We start from the raw sequence: 13,716 nt of genomic DNA, 5'->3' as shown, positions 1-13,716 counted from the left end.
TTAAGCAGCAACTCTACCGCTGCGCTACCGTGCTCTCTTCTGTAAACTAAAGTGATTTGTATGGAACTAATCTCCTAAATTATACACAATGAGGGAATAATTTTAGACACCCTGTTGTGCTGGAAGTAGGGTTACCATTTATGGACAAAATAACAAATTTGAAAACACTGATCAAACTTCTGGAGTTCCATGCAGAAAGTTTGAACGATTCAACCATTGAAACCGGAGACCCAAATGTAGTCCCAAAACCCCAAAATAGTCAGATAAGGGCGTTACAGCACCTGCAGCAGTGGTCAATCAAGGTTCACATCGGGAATATATATATTTTTCCACTCAATGCACAATTAAGATCAATTACGGCCAACAAATTGAACACAGATTTCAGTTGGTAAAAATATCACTATCTCCACATTATTAAAGATCCAATTTCACACTAGAATATCACTATTATTTCAATTTATGGATCCCACTGTCCCTTTATGCCTGCTCTAATTGCTCTACACCAATCAAAATAGAACCCTCAGCCATGCTTGTTCTCTATTGTCACTTAATGGAATCACATCATTGATCACCCATTGGAATCATTCAAGTAGTGGGTTATAATTTGTTTTCTAATGCCTATCTAAAGCATCTTGGGGTTTGCTTTTCCATTAAAACTATTCTAATTATATATAACAAAAATATATATTCCTGATATGAACTTTTCAAATGTGTTATTGTCCTTGTACATTGTCCTTGTACATACCTGCACCAAGAGCAGTCTTTCACATCAAATCTTAACAGGTCATTTAACATGTTCTTTCTGCAGAGAAACAAAATTGGTGGATCATTCAACATGTAAGATTAATTTGCTTTCATTGCATTGTTCTTTTTATACCATTGTGCATACAAAGGATTCATTGACTCTTGTGCTGTGTACAAGTTATTAATATTTTAGTGCATCTCCTGTGGTATTGAACTAAAATAATCAAAATATGTATCATTTTCAGCACCCCACCATGTAAACTAACATAATACGCTGCAGCAAGATGTAGATCTATCTTTATGACTAGATATAGATTCCAAACCACTGGATTAATATGTGCACGGGCCATTTATGAAAAAAAAGTCTGATATAGTGCCTCCAGCATTTAATGTTTAGTTGCAAAGTGTTTCAAAAGGATGTACTTGTTCATATATGCATTAAGATTTATTGCATTGCAGCTTTGTTATGCGAGAACTGATTAAATCTAGAAAAGAAAGGCACATTTTGTTCAAGATGGCCGCGCCGTTGTGTTTGGCTGCCTGCCACTGTATGTTTCTTTTTTTTTTTCCTAATCAGATGTGCAGCACTTTGGTCAACGTGGGTTGTTTTTAAATGTGCTATACAAATAAAATTGACTTGACTTGACTTCACTTCATGTTTAATTTAAATCATCTATTCTAAAAATTGGTTAGATGTGGAATATTTGACATGCTGCAAGTTTTGTCTTCTGCAATGATAGGCAAATCACCAGTTGGAACTACCATCAAAACATCACATTCTCTCCCCCTCCCCTCCCCAACTTAACTTCTATCAATCCATATGTCCAGCCATGCTGCCTCCAACAGCTCTGCAATACAAATGGCCCAGAGCCTACCTGCAAAATGCTCTGACAGAAGGAAAGGCTGGGGGCAGCAATTTGCAATCTATCACTCCAAACAAGCAAATAAAAAACATTGTTCAAAGAAATCAAAAACATTGCACACAACTCAAACAGTTACTAAAATGTAACCAGCCTAACTTTAAATTTCTTCTCCATAGCCACTAGATTTCAGCATCAGAGAGTGGATTCTAAAGTGCAAACTCTGGGGAATTGCAACAAACCCGCATTCCATTTTTTTTTCATTTTTGGATTTCAGTGGTGGAGTGTGGACAGGAAATTACTGGTAGAGCTCAACAAGCAAAATTAGGTCTTCTATGGACACACCAAACTCCCCAAATCTACCTGTATGTATGCCAACAAATATTAGTAGTACTGCAAGGAACTGCTGCCAAAACCCCATCAAGATACAAGCCAGAGTTTATCACATCACTGAACACCGACCGCTCTGTTCAGTGGATCTACAGTGCTGTATTCTCATGGATTCACACAAAGATCAGCTTTAGTCATAGAGCTGCTCCTGTGCAATTTGTTGCACAACAGATCCTATCTAAGTAAAGATACATTTTAAATAATTAGATTCCTTAATGGGCTCATTGCTGTACATACCCATTGTCTCCTCCAAATACATAAATTGCATCCTTGTAGGCCACAACAGTATGCTTACTTCGTCTGAAAAGAAAGATTACATGCATTAATAACAACTCTCATAGATTGTTATCTACATGTTGTGATACACTTTTCATTCAACATGTTAAACTAAGGATCGTGGATAATCATTCTGATGGACTGAAAATACTGAAATAGCATTCTTGTAATGTATGGAGATACTGTGGAGAGATTTGTCTAGAAGAGAGAAAGTACTGAATAATTTAGGGTTATTGAAAGTTTGATGTAATCACTGAGATGTTTATGGGGGGATATCTAAACGATTTGTTTGATTAAATGCGTCACAGAGAGGATGTGTACACAGTGGTGGGTTTGTAAGGGGTCATTGATGGATGAATATGTGGTAAGGGTTTCATCAAATCAGAAATTTCTGGACATGGAATCATTCTGCCATTCCCGGGTCTCCGTCCGTAGTCTTGTATCCCACAGTGCTCACCCAGGCACTTGAAGGGCTCTGTCTCCATCATCCTTGCAGACATCTAACTTATCTACCATCTCTTACAATATTGTGACATTAACTTTTACATTTTTTCTAAAACGAAAATCTGAAATAAAAACAGAAAATCCTGGGAACATTCAACAAGTCTGATAGCAACTGTGGAAAGGATTTGGGGAGATAACATTTTAGGATGAAGACCCTTGTCAGAACTGGGAAAGTGAAAAGACAAGTTAGTTTTAAGAGATGGGTGACATCCTAACTTCTGTACTCTCGGGCCTTACTAATGATGACAAGTGTGCTAAGCTTTCGTCCCACATCAACCAATGATGCCGCTTTTAGGGAACGACATACTTGTACTCCCAGGTCTCTCTGTTCGACAACACTCCCTAGAGCCTTACTGTTCACAGCACCAAGTTACTCTTACCTAAGTTAAATTCCATTTGGCATTCCTTAGATGAGTTACTCACTGATGAAAACCCTGCTGTAATTCATGATAGCCTTTTTCACCATCGACAATACCACCGATTTTAGTGTCATCTGCAAACTTACTGTCCATGTTTTGTACCTTCTCATCCAAATCGTTGATATGGACAAAAACCAATGGGCCTAGAACCGACCCGACAGACCACGAGTCATGGACCTTCAGTCTGAAAAATTACCTTCCACCATGGACATCTGCTTCCTACCATCAAGCCAATTATATTTCCAATTTGTCAACTCTCCCTGGATTCCATGCGATGTACCAGAGCAGCTGAAGTCCGCATAGACTACATCTATTGCCCTGTCCTAGAAACATAGAAAATAGGTGCAGGAGGCCATTTGGTCCTTCGAGCCAGCACCGCCATTCATTGTGATCATGGCTGATCATCTACAATCAGTAACCTGTGCCTGCCTTCTCCCCTTGTCCCTTGATTCCACTCGCCCCTAGAGCTCTATCTGACTCTCTTTTAAATTCATCCAGTGAATTGGCCTCCACTGCCTTCTGTGACAGAGAATTCCACAAATTCACAACTCTGGGTGAAAAAGTTTCTTCTCACCTCAGTTTTAAATGGCCTCCCCTTTATTCTTAGACTGTGTCCCCTGGTTCTGGACTCCCTCAACATTGGGAACATTTTTCCTGCATCGAGCTTGTCTAGTCCTTTTATAATTCTGTACGTCTCTATAAGATCCCCTCTTACCCTTCTAAACCCCAGTGAATACAAACCTAGTCTTTCCAATCTTTCCTCATATGACAGTCCCTCCATCCCAGGGATTAACCTCGTGAACCTACGCTGCACTGTCTCAATAGCAAGGACGTCCTTCATCAAATTAGGAGACCAAAACTGCACACAATACTCCAGATGTGGTCTCACCAGGACCCCACACAACTGCAGAAGGACTTCTTTGCTCCTGTACTCAAATCCTCTCATTATGAAGGCCAACATAACAGCTTTCTTCACTGCCTGCTGTACCTGCACGCTTACTTTCAGTAACTCATCAACTCTCTTCGTTGCTTCTTAAAAAGCTCAATTAAATTTGTGGGAAATCATCTTCCATGCACAAAGCCGAGTTGACTATCCCCAATCAACCTCCGTCTTTTGAAAAGGACATCCATCTTATCCCTCAGAATCCGCTGCAACTCACCTACCACATATGTCAGGCTTATTAATCTTTTGGATCCATGCATTTCCTAGCAGCCCTTCTGAAATAAAGGCACATCAGCAACTGTCCAGTCGCCTGGCATTTCACCCATGGCTAAGGATGATGTGTGTATCTCAGCCAACACTCACGCAATTTTTTCTCTTGTTTCCCCGCAGTATTCATGGATATACCCAATCAGGCCTCTGATTTACCTATCTTCATATGTTTTAAGAATGCCAGCATCTCTTATTATGCATTGCAGAATATCCCCAAGATATCCCTATTAACTAAGATGTCTGAAGAAGGGTCTCGACCCAAAACGTCACCCATTCCTTCTCTCCAGAGATACTGCCTGATCCGCTGAGTTACTCCAGTATTTTGTGATACCTATTAACTTTCCTGTTCACTTTGTCAATGCCGCCCAAGTTCCCATCGTGGGCGAGCCCATTTGCATGCAGTGGCTCATGACCCTCTAAAGCTTTCCCATCCATATATTGTCCAAATGTATTTTAAGCGTCATAATTGTATCATCTTCTACAACTCCGTCTGGCATAATACATCAGAAATTCTTAATCATTCTTGCCTTTTATACCGCATTCCTTGACTATATTGATAATAACTGAAGTTATCATTTCTAGAGTAGAGCTACTGCTTGAGCAGTTTTGATCTTAACCTCCAGTGTTGCCTGTATGGAATTAGCATATCACAATTGTTTCTTCTGCTCCAGTTTCCTGTGTTACTGGTAGGTTCATTGACCTATCACTATGTAACCTATCACTAGGTAACCTATCACTATGTGTGGGCAAATAGTACAATCTTAGGCGATTTGATGAAAATGTGTGGGACATAGCTTCCAGGGAAAATTAATAACGTTTTTTGAGTCGGCGTTGATTTGAATGGCCGAATTGTCTGTGTTCAAGGAAATATGGAATCTTCGTGATATTTCCTGTCTGTAGTATAATATGCAAAATCAATGCTCATCTATTGTTCCTTAGGTAAACAACAGTATTAAGAGGTTAAAGATGTGTGTCTATTTCCCCAAGTAAGAGGCTTACAAGGAATTATTGCTGGATTTCGTGGATGTGACTCTGCGGAATCACTACACTGTCACTGACAATCGGGGTCTGGCTGTGTGGAAGGAAAAGGATTACTCGGGGACATGGAAGAAGCCAGACTGAATTAATTAAAGCTTCTTATTGAGAGTGTCATCGCCTCTTGTTACCTGGCTCCCACAAACTCATCGCAGGGCGGCAGCCTCCTCCAGCGGTGCACTGTCTCAAAAGGCCCGAAATTTAGGGTCAAATATTCGACACTATCCGAGCAACTGTGGTCGAAATCCACACTGGGGGCCACCTTCGACTTCCCCTCCATGGCCTCAGAGGTAACAGCAACCAACTTTGTCCCCGCCACTTCTGTCTTCCTTTCGGAGAAACGCCAGGCCAGGACCTTCGCCAATGATCCCACCACCGCTCGCCGTCTGAATCGGCGAGACCCGAGGGCACGCCGGGAAACGGAGGCCCGACAGAGCGGAACGCAATAGGAACTCTACGAAACGGACTACAGCATCCATCATGCTCAGCGCGGGCGGCCGGGACGGATGATCACGGCGAGAGAGAGGTACTACACCTCCCATGATGCATCGCAATGACGCGGAGGTGGCAGTGTTCTTCCACCAACCGTTGTCGCGTGCAGTGAGGGGAGAACATGCTCGAGATCACTGGCATTCAACGTTCATTAGAGCGGGGAGCGGTTTGTGTTAGTGGTTAGTGGTTAGTGAGGGCTGACAGGAGCAGCCGCTGGAGAAATATTGAGTAGACACAAGGAACTGCAGATGCTAGAAACCTGAGCAAAAAAAAAACACACACAAAAGTGCTGGAGTCAATTCAGTGGGCCAATCAGCAACTGTGGAGCTCTTGAGCCGAAGTCAGGAGAAGTCGTTGAAAAGTTGCAGCAGGTCAGGCAGCACCCGTGGAGCATATGGACAGGGGAGGTTTCGGGTCGGGACTCTTCTTCAGAAATGTAGGTCTGTCATCAGAGCACCTTATGCGTTTGTGTTATAATCTCAGGAATAAACATACCTTCATTTTGCAAATTAACACGTTAATCTGATCCAGAGCGGATGATGCACATTTGGTCAATGTAAGAACTTTAAGCTAACAAACTGGAATACTGCATAGTCTCTACTTCATCTTTCTCCGGAAAATCGAAGATAATAATAATAACAACTTTTATTTACATAGCAATTTTGATGCAATTAATGCAGCCCAAATTGCTTTCCACAAAAACAAACACATGTCTAAACAAAGATACAATATAAAACAGTAAGGACATAGGCATACAAAGCACAGATTTATATAAAAATATAAAATTTAAAATTGGGAGTGTAAAAGAACTAAGGATGTAAAATCAGTTAAAAATGACCCATCATCAGAATTTACAGGATGCATTCACAATAGAAAAACATAGAAAAATGAGTGTATCTACTGAAATCAACTGGCTGTGAAAGGGAGTGAAAAATTTGGTTATTCTGATGAATAAAAGGCAAAGCTCAACTGCATTGTGACCAAACAATATTCATCATGAAGGCATGGTAGGATGATCCCAGACAAACCATGCAAAAGCAAACTGATGCTTGCTCAATTAAAATGTTTATTTATCATGAACCACTGTGGTATTTGAGGAATAAAGCAAGGAGGCTGGTGCTCAGGTTTTGGATTAAGAGAATATGAAGAATCGGTGGATGTGGAGCACAACATTCTTTACAGACCTGGGAGAAAAAACATTGCGGTGAGCAAGTGCAGTGGCAACCAAAGCCAGCAAAGGGCAGTTGCAATTAGTAACTAGTGCAACCAAAGTTTTTTCACTTTGCAAGTTGATCACCTACTTCTGTCTTTCTGGATATTGGAACATCCCGTGCAGGCTTTTTCACAGAATTACAAAAAGACACACACATTTGAAGGGTCCAGCTATTACAAGTTAAGTGAGATACCGTAACAATGTGGATGGCTTGTCAGGAAGCTGTGTGTTTAAACATGCAGGTTTGCCTCTATACATAATTGACAATCTTATCAAACCTAAGATATTTTCCTAATTTCTTTCATTGTCCTGTTCCTACCCCCCAACTAGCCGAACATTATTTTGGCACTTTTTCTATGTTTTTCTATTGTCAAACTTCTGATGATGGGTCATTAATTGAGTTTGGTTCTTTCTTGGTATTTCTAGCATTATCTTATTTTTGATGTTGCGATTTGTTTTGAAAAGTAATTTTTATCTAAACTGTAAAGAAAACAAGCTTGTTTCCCCTTTAATTCACCCAGCACTGTCCACTGCTCTTCTAGATACGAGTAGAGATGTTGTAAAATAGAACTCGGGGAAAACTTGCAATGGATTTTGATATATTAAAAGTAAATGTCGGAGGCATGTGTATTTTGGCAATGCAGTGAGTTTTGCTAGGAAGGGAATCATTGGTTAAATTGTCATTCAGCACATTCATTACCTGTGATGAACAAGGTTTTATTCCCAAAACACCAACGTTGAAGTAGTGCACCACACTGTTATTTGGCTGCTCTATTGAAAAGTGGCCAACTTGGCTACAAAAGCAGTGGAAAGTATTAAGGTTGTCTGTCCAGATTGTTAAAAGGATGCATAATGACTTGATAAGTTAAAGAATGTCTGCCTTCAAAACTAGCATCTGTAGTTCCATGTTTCGACAATATTTTTGGTGAGGTTGGTTTAGAGATTAATATTTGGCGGTACACCGTGGAGAATACCGTATTCTTTAGAGGTAACATTTTTATATAACAACTTAAGATAGCCTTGGTTGGCTGGCTCTTCTGAAATACAGCGGTGTGGCAAACCAATCTCTCAGTACCGTGCTGGATTTGAATAAGGATTCTATCCATTGACATTTATGATATCGATTAAAAATAGAACATATAAATAGAGCAAATTGCAAAACAAGAAGAGCTTAGAACAGATATTATTAGGAAGTATGTCTTCAGATGGAAGTGTGATAAATGAGTGGGGTATTCTTTGCTGAGGTGTCATAAATACAGACCATTGAGAAAGAGGTAGATCGTTATGTATAATCAGATATTGACCACAAGATGGCACATGTGTAAAGGTTACAGCAATTAATCAAACTGGACAGTAATAAAGTTGGGTTCATACTTATCAAATGAGGGAATTGCAATTTTAAGATAAAATTGCTTCACAATCTTTATATATATAAATAATGCAGATTATTCCCATTGGATTATGCAGTTCTGCATCAACCCTCTTCTGTAAATCTCCAGTAAATCATGCATTTTCCCATTAAATATTTGTTTATTAGACCAAACCCTGCTCTTTTGATAAACAAGGTTTATTCCTTTGGTAAAAATACCTTCCGTTCACTTAGAATGCAAATGGGCAAAACCTCTTCCCAATCACTTCCTTGAAATTGAATTTTTGTCCGTACTACATAAATTAAAAAAACATTTCCCAGGACAGCACTTACCCTTTTTGGCTGCTAAATGTATGAGGGCATAGCATGGAATCCACATGCAGGAAGTCTAGGTTTTCTTTAGATATGATGAATTTCATTCAGTATTTTTGTAGCTTATATCATAATATTGATAAATGATCTGATGTGAACTGAAGGTTATTAAACAGAAACATTTATGTGGCATGTTGTACATTCTTTAAAGATAGCCTCAACATCACAAGACTGTGAAATAGCCTTGAGGCTCAAGCAAATTTTAAAGCTGAATTGTATAATAGATGTTTTAAATGCTTTCTTTCAACTTGTTTTGCCTGAGCTGTTGAATTAATGTGGCAGAGCTATTTGAAAAAGAATTAAACATTTTCATTAAACATTTTTATCTGAAGCAAAAACCTACAAACAAATGAGGTTCCTGTCTTGAAATAATAAATTTTAACCAGAAGGAGAAAAAGTGTAATATATTGAATGTTGAAACAGATCTTTTGGGTTGTGGTAAACTGTCTTTCGAACCCTACATTTTGTGATTTAGCTGTTTAATTACGGAAGAATCCCTCATCCAGGCTAAATGAAGAGAGTCTTTGATGCAGCTTGATATTTTTTTGTAATCACAAACTAGAATTTAACATGATATTTCTGTTGCTTCATTATCATTGTAAAAATATCTTAAGGTCACTGAAAAAAAGTATTATCCATATCACTGAAACTGATGTGTAGGAAAAAAGAGTCTGAAGAAGGGTCTCGACCTGAAACGTCACCCATTCCTTCTCTCCCGAGATGCTGCCTGACCCGCTGAGTTACTCCAGCATTTTGTGTCTACTTTCACTGAAACTGATTATCCAGTCCGTTATGTTACTATTTGTTGGGGCTTGCTCTGTTAAAATTGCCTACTGTGCAACCCTTACACAATCATGATAACATTTCAGAAGTATCTCATTGGCTGTCATGTGCTTGGGAGGACCTGTGGTCAAGAATTGTGATGAACAAATGTGTCCTTTTTTATTACTGAGCACCTCTCAAAAGGTAAATAGCCATAAATAAAACTATTCAAAGTGAAGCAGTTCAAAATATAAAGCCAGAATTTCTATGCAATGAATTGTTGTTGATTTGATGCATGGTCTCTAAAGTTGAAAATTGTTGCATTGTCTCTGAAAATTGAATATCCATTGGAGAATTCCATTCAACCGTATGCTTGGGAATGTTTTAAAATATATTCTTTTCCAGTAACAGGCTGCAGCAAAAAAGGAAAGTGTTTAAATTTGTACAAAATTCCAGTTACAACCAGTGAATAGTCATAATGGATTCTTTTTCCGCATCTTTTTTTATTTTCTCTTGATCTCAAGAATCTGTCTTGGTAATATCATCTGAAAACGTTTTTTTTTTCTCCATATGCATTCTAATGCCATCCGGGGTTCTTGACTGCAGCCTCTAAACCTCTTACTACTCATGCCCTGTAGTCTTAGTCACCATTGTCATTGGGAAAGATTTCTTACCATCTGCCCTATTTATAGCTTCTCAGGTCCTCCTCAGTCTCTGCTTCAAGGAAAAGAAGCCCAGCCTATCCATCTCTCCTCATTACTAAGACTTTTCATCTGAGGCAACATCCCGATTAAATCTTCTGTGCACACTTCAAAAGTGTGGCAACCAGAACTGCACACAATATTTAATTGTGCAACCTCAAATTTTTATAAAATTGTGTCAAGACGTCCTTGAACTTATACTCTGTGCCCTGGCAAATGAAAGCAAGCACCCCATATGTCTTTCCCACCTTGTATGCCTATAGTGCCATCTTCAGTGATCTTGTGCACCAATGTCCCTTTGTTCCTCATACTCAGTAGGACCCTATGATTGACAGTGTATATCCCACCGTTATTTGACAGACATCCCACCCCCCATGCATCACCACAGTTAACAGGAAAAATTCCACCTGCCAATGCCATGTCCAATTTATTAGCTGATAAATTATATTCTGAAGCAAAAGATTATATTCCTGACTGTCAACACCACCATCAATTTTCATGTTGGCTGCAAACTTACTAATAATATAATTCACATTGATATCTAAATCTTCAATGTGTCCCTAACAGCAAGAGTCCCAGCTCTGATACCTGTGGTACATGTTGGACACAGGCTGCCTATTGTAAAATCGCCCTCCATCTCTTCTCTTACCAAATCAGTTTTAGATCCACTTTGCCAACTTGCCTTGGATCCCATGAGATCTAGCCTTTTGGACCAACATTCCATGTGAGAACATGTTAAAGGTTTCACTGCAGTTCATCAGCCACATTGTCCTTATCAGTCCTGATCTCTGACTGTGGTGTTTGCATGTTCTCCCTTTGACCATATGGATTTCACCCAGGTCTTTCAATTTCTTCCCTCATCCAAAGATGTGCAGTTTGTTAGGTTAATTGACCACCGCAATTTACCGGAATATGTAGATGAGTAGTAGAATTTGGGGGATGTTGATGATCATTGGGGAGAAGAGGTCGTAGAAAAATTAGTGAGGAAATGGGATTGCTCTGAGCTGGCATAGATTTGATGGGACTAAATGTGGAAATAAAGTTAAATATAGATCAAACAAACTTGCAAAGAAATGTAGATGCTCATTGTTCTAACCTGGTATGCTGGGGAATCAGGAAATGAGATGGTCGGTACATTGGAGTTGACTTTCTATCATGCCAATCTGGATGAGTTCATCTTTTGTTCTGAAGATCCCATCCGCAGTTCTAATTCATTTTCTAGAAATCCTCTCAGATGATACATGTGCTTAAAATTACTTGTGGATGTAGCTTTCTGTCATTGCTTTTATGGCCACAGATACAACGGCGTTGGCAGTTTGACTACCTGCCAGTCTAAAAAAGACGCTATAATGTTATTTTGGTGGTGCAGTCTTTAAGCATTTTTAAACAAATTGAATGGCACTCTCCAGGGGGGTGCATCATCGTTTAATTGTATTTCATTGACCTTTTTCCCCCTCATCTATTCCAGCTCCATTTCGATACTACAGACATACAAAACTGGGACAAAAATATAAATGGCATTCCTTCTCAATGGATGTCCTTTAGCTAAAATGTAGAGGGACAGGTTTACAGGAGGGTGATATGTGAAAGTTGTCTAACTTCTATGATTAGTCAGAAGGTTGTCTGAAACTGTCTAGACAGGTATCAAAAAATGTTGATTGCATTGTCAATCTTAGCTTTTTCTGGCATAACCAGTTTATTTGTATCTTAGCACATCCCTATTGGGTTAAGAATTTAAATTCTGAAAATTGAGGGCTGGAGCACCTCTGACACTTATTTGTTGTGCTTCAATGCACTGGACTTTGGGCTATGAAATATTTGGAGGCTTGGAATAATCAATTTGTAAATGGAAGGCTAATATAAGCTATTTGCTGGTCATCAAAAAGTATTAGCTGCAACTTTATACAGGGAAACTTCTGAAAGTGATTTCTCCAAAAGTAAAAGAAAAACAATTGTATAAATGAAATAATCAGTGTTAAATGTGAAAAGATTTGTTCCAGCAGTCATAACTCGTAGTATTCAAAAAACTGCGGATCTCTCATTGATTTTCATTTTCTGTTTGATTTGCACAACACTGTTTAGCTACTCAATTATTGAATTGACAATTGATGGGGGATGCACGACGACGACGACTACGACCTGAATCATTGTTTGTCAGGTCTTGGCCAGAATTTGCACATACAGTGGCACGTCAGTGGACCTTTACTGTTCAGTAATTGTTGGCTGAAGAGGGTGTAGAACTCGTGGTCATGGTTTCAAGTTAAGAGGTTGACCATAATAATCAATCATAGAATTCTTTATTCCACACTGCCAAAGATACTCAGTTGTTAAGTCTAATCAAGCTTAAGATTTAATGATTTTTTTGCGGTTGGAAACATGCGATTAGGGTAGGATGTGGAATTAAGTTCAATGATTTTTTTATTCATTCACAAGATGTGGGCTTTGCAGGCTCAGTCAGTGTTTATTTGCCCATCCCTAATTTCCCTTGACGATGGCGGTGAGCTGCTTTCTTGAATCGTTGCAGCACTTGACTAACTATGCTGTTTGGGAGAGAGTTCCAGGATTTAGACCCAGCAATACATTTCAAAGTGTGTGGCATTGAGGGCAACTTTCAGGAGGAGTTCATCCCATATGATATAATAAATGATATAATCACATTGTCTATTGCTAGCCCTTTTTTTCATGTAGATGTAATGCATTCTACCCTTGTTGTTAAACTGTTAATGCAGCATTAACTGTCTTGTTCAAATCTGAAGAAAATACTTGTATGGCAGCTTCTACTCAGACTGGAAAATTGCAGGCTGCACATTTCACAAAAACTTTAAATATTGCAAAGATTGTTATCAAGACACATATTTTCCACCTTTTAAGTGGCCTTTCTAGATTCTATTAACAAAACTCTTTCTATTTGTAGTTCTTTCCCACGATTTACAGCCCAGGATTCTTTCCGGTCTGCTTCCACTTTTAGACCCAGTCACTGAAAATAACTTGCATTGGAAGATAGTAACAACCAAGCCCAGAAGACTGGGAGTTATCTGCAGGAATAGGAACCTTGCTTCCTGGGGATTGGGAGAAATTGAAAGGTTAATCTGTTTACTTTGGAGTAGGTAATTTGTGTTCAATTTTTCTTTTAAATATATTGCTCTTTATCAATGAAGATAAAGGAAAGGAAAAAAACTAACTTTGTCATAGGAGTCTCCAGAAAGGAAGATGGAAATCCACTGGCACAGATTAAATTTCATCAAGCCTTGATAGTATTTTTCTATTACAATATTTCAGACTCCTTTCTCCCAATGAAAAGGGTAACACTTTACCTTTGGAGCTCTAATATTAGGTGGATGGCAGGAACACAGAAGATCCTCTTCT

At 39.0% G+C, this 13,716-nt stretch overlaps 1 protein-coding gene across 3 annotated transcripts in view; it reads right to left on the bottom strand.

Annotated features, from left to right (window-relative positions):
* lztr1 (leucine zipper like post translational regulator 1) overlaps window positions 1-5,842 on the bottom strand; it is a 46,419-nt gene extending 40,577 nt beyond the window's left edge. For all 3 annotated transcript variants that reach the window (XM_078421165.1, XM_078421163.1, XM_078421166.1), the window contains exons 1-3: window positions 5,573-5,842; window positions 2,232-2,294; window positions 746-802 (exon numbers count right to left, since the gene is read on the bottom strand). In XM_078421165.1, coding sequence (XP_078277291.1) covers window positions 746-802; window positions 2,232-2,294; window positions 5,573-5,721 — 269 coding nt within the window. In that variant the 5' untranslated portion in view covers window positions 5,722-5,842. The remainder of the gene's footprint in view (window positions 1-745; window positions 803-2,231; window positions 2,295-5,572) is intronic.
* Between the last annotated feature and the right edge of the window lie 7,874 nt (window positions 5,843-13,716).

Source organism: Rhinoraja longicauda, chromosome 25 (assembly GCF_053455715.1).
Source record: "Rhinoraja longicauda isolate Sanriku21f chromosome 25, sRhiLon1.1, whole genome shotgun sequence".
NCBI classification, from domain to species: Eukaryota; Metazoa; Chordata; class Chondrichthyes; order Rajiformes; family Arhynchobatidae; genus Rhinoraja; species Rhinoraja longicauda.
This window is presented reverse-complemented; position numbering and strand designations above follow the sequence as displayed.